We start from the raw sequence: 318 nt of genomic DNA, 5'->3' as shown, positions 1-318 counted from the left end.
GCTCGGGGACAGCAGGGACAGGGACCCCCAGGGGCTCCTCTGTGCCCAGGCTGTGCCAGGCAAGCCCCGAGTGTCCCCGAGCCCCCCGGGGCCACTGACCTGCAGGTGTCCCAGGTGCCCCCCACGGGCCCGGCCAGGGCCAGCAGAACGAGCAGCCCCAGCAAAGCCATCGGTGCCATCGCAGGCGGCAGAGAGAGCAGAGCTGTCACCTCTGGTGCCAGCAGGCCAGAGTGATGTCACAGAGCAGCGGAACCTTGGAACGGTGCTGGTGGCAGCGACCGTAACGACAGCATGGTGCCACCCGGGCCAGGGCAGGGC

At 70.1% G+C, this 318-nt stretch overlaps 1 protein-coding gene across 1 annotated transcript in view; it reads right to left on the bottom strand.

The window, feature by feature from the left end:
* LOC102034420 (acrosin-like) overlaps nucleotides 1–170 on the bottom strand; it is a 4,513-nt gene extending 4,343 nt beyond the window's left edge. The window contains exon 1 of the mRNA XM_031061902.1: nucleotides 100–170. Coding sequence (XP_030917762.1) covers nucleotides 100–170 — 71 coding nt within the window. The remainder of the gene's footprint in view (nucleotides 1–99) is intronic.
* Between the last annotated feature and the right edge of the window lie 148 nt (nucleotides 171–318).

Source organism: Geospiza fortis, unplaced genomic scaffold (genome assembly GCF_000277835.1).
Source record: "Geospiza fortis unplaced genomic scaffold, GeoFor_1.0 scaffold61, whole genome shotgun sequence".
Classification (NCBI taxonomy): Eukaryota; Metazoa; Chordata; class Aves; order Passeriformes; family Thraupidae; genus Geospiza; species Geospiza fortis.
The sequence above is the reverse complement of the archived record's forward strand: the minus strand, read 5'-3'. Positions and strand labels throughout refer to the sequence as shown.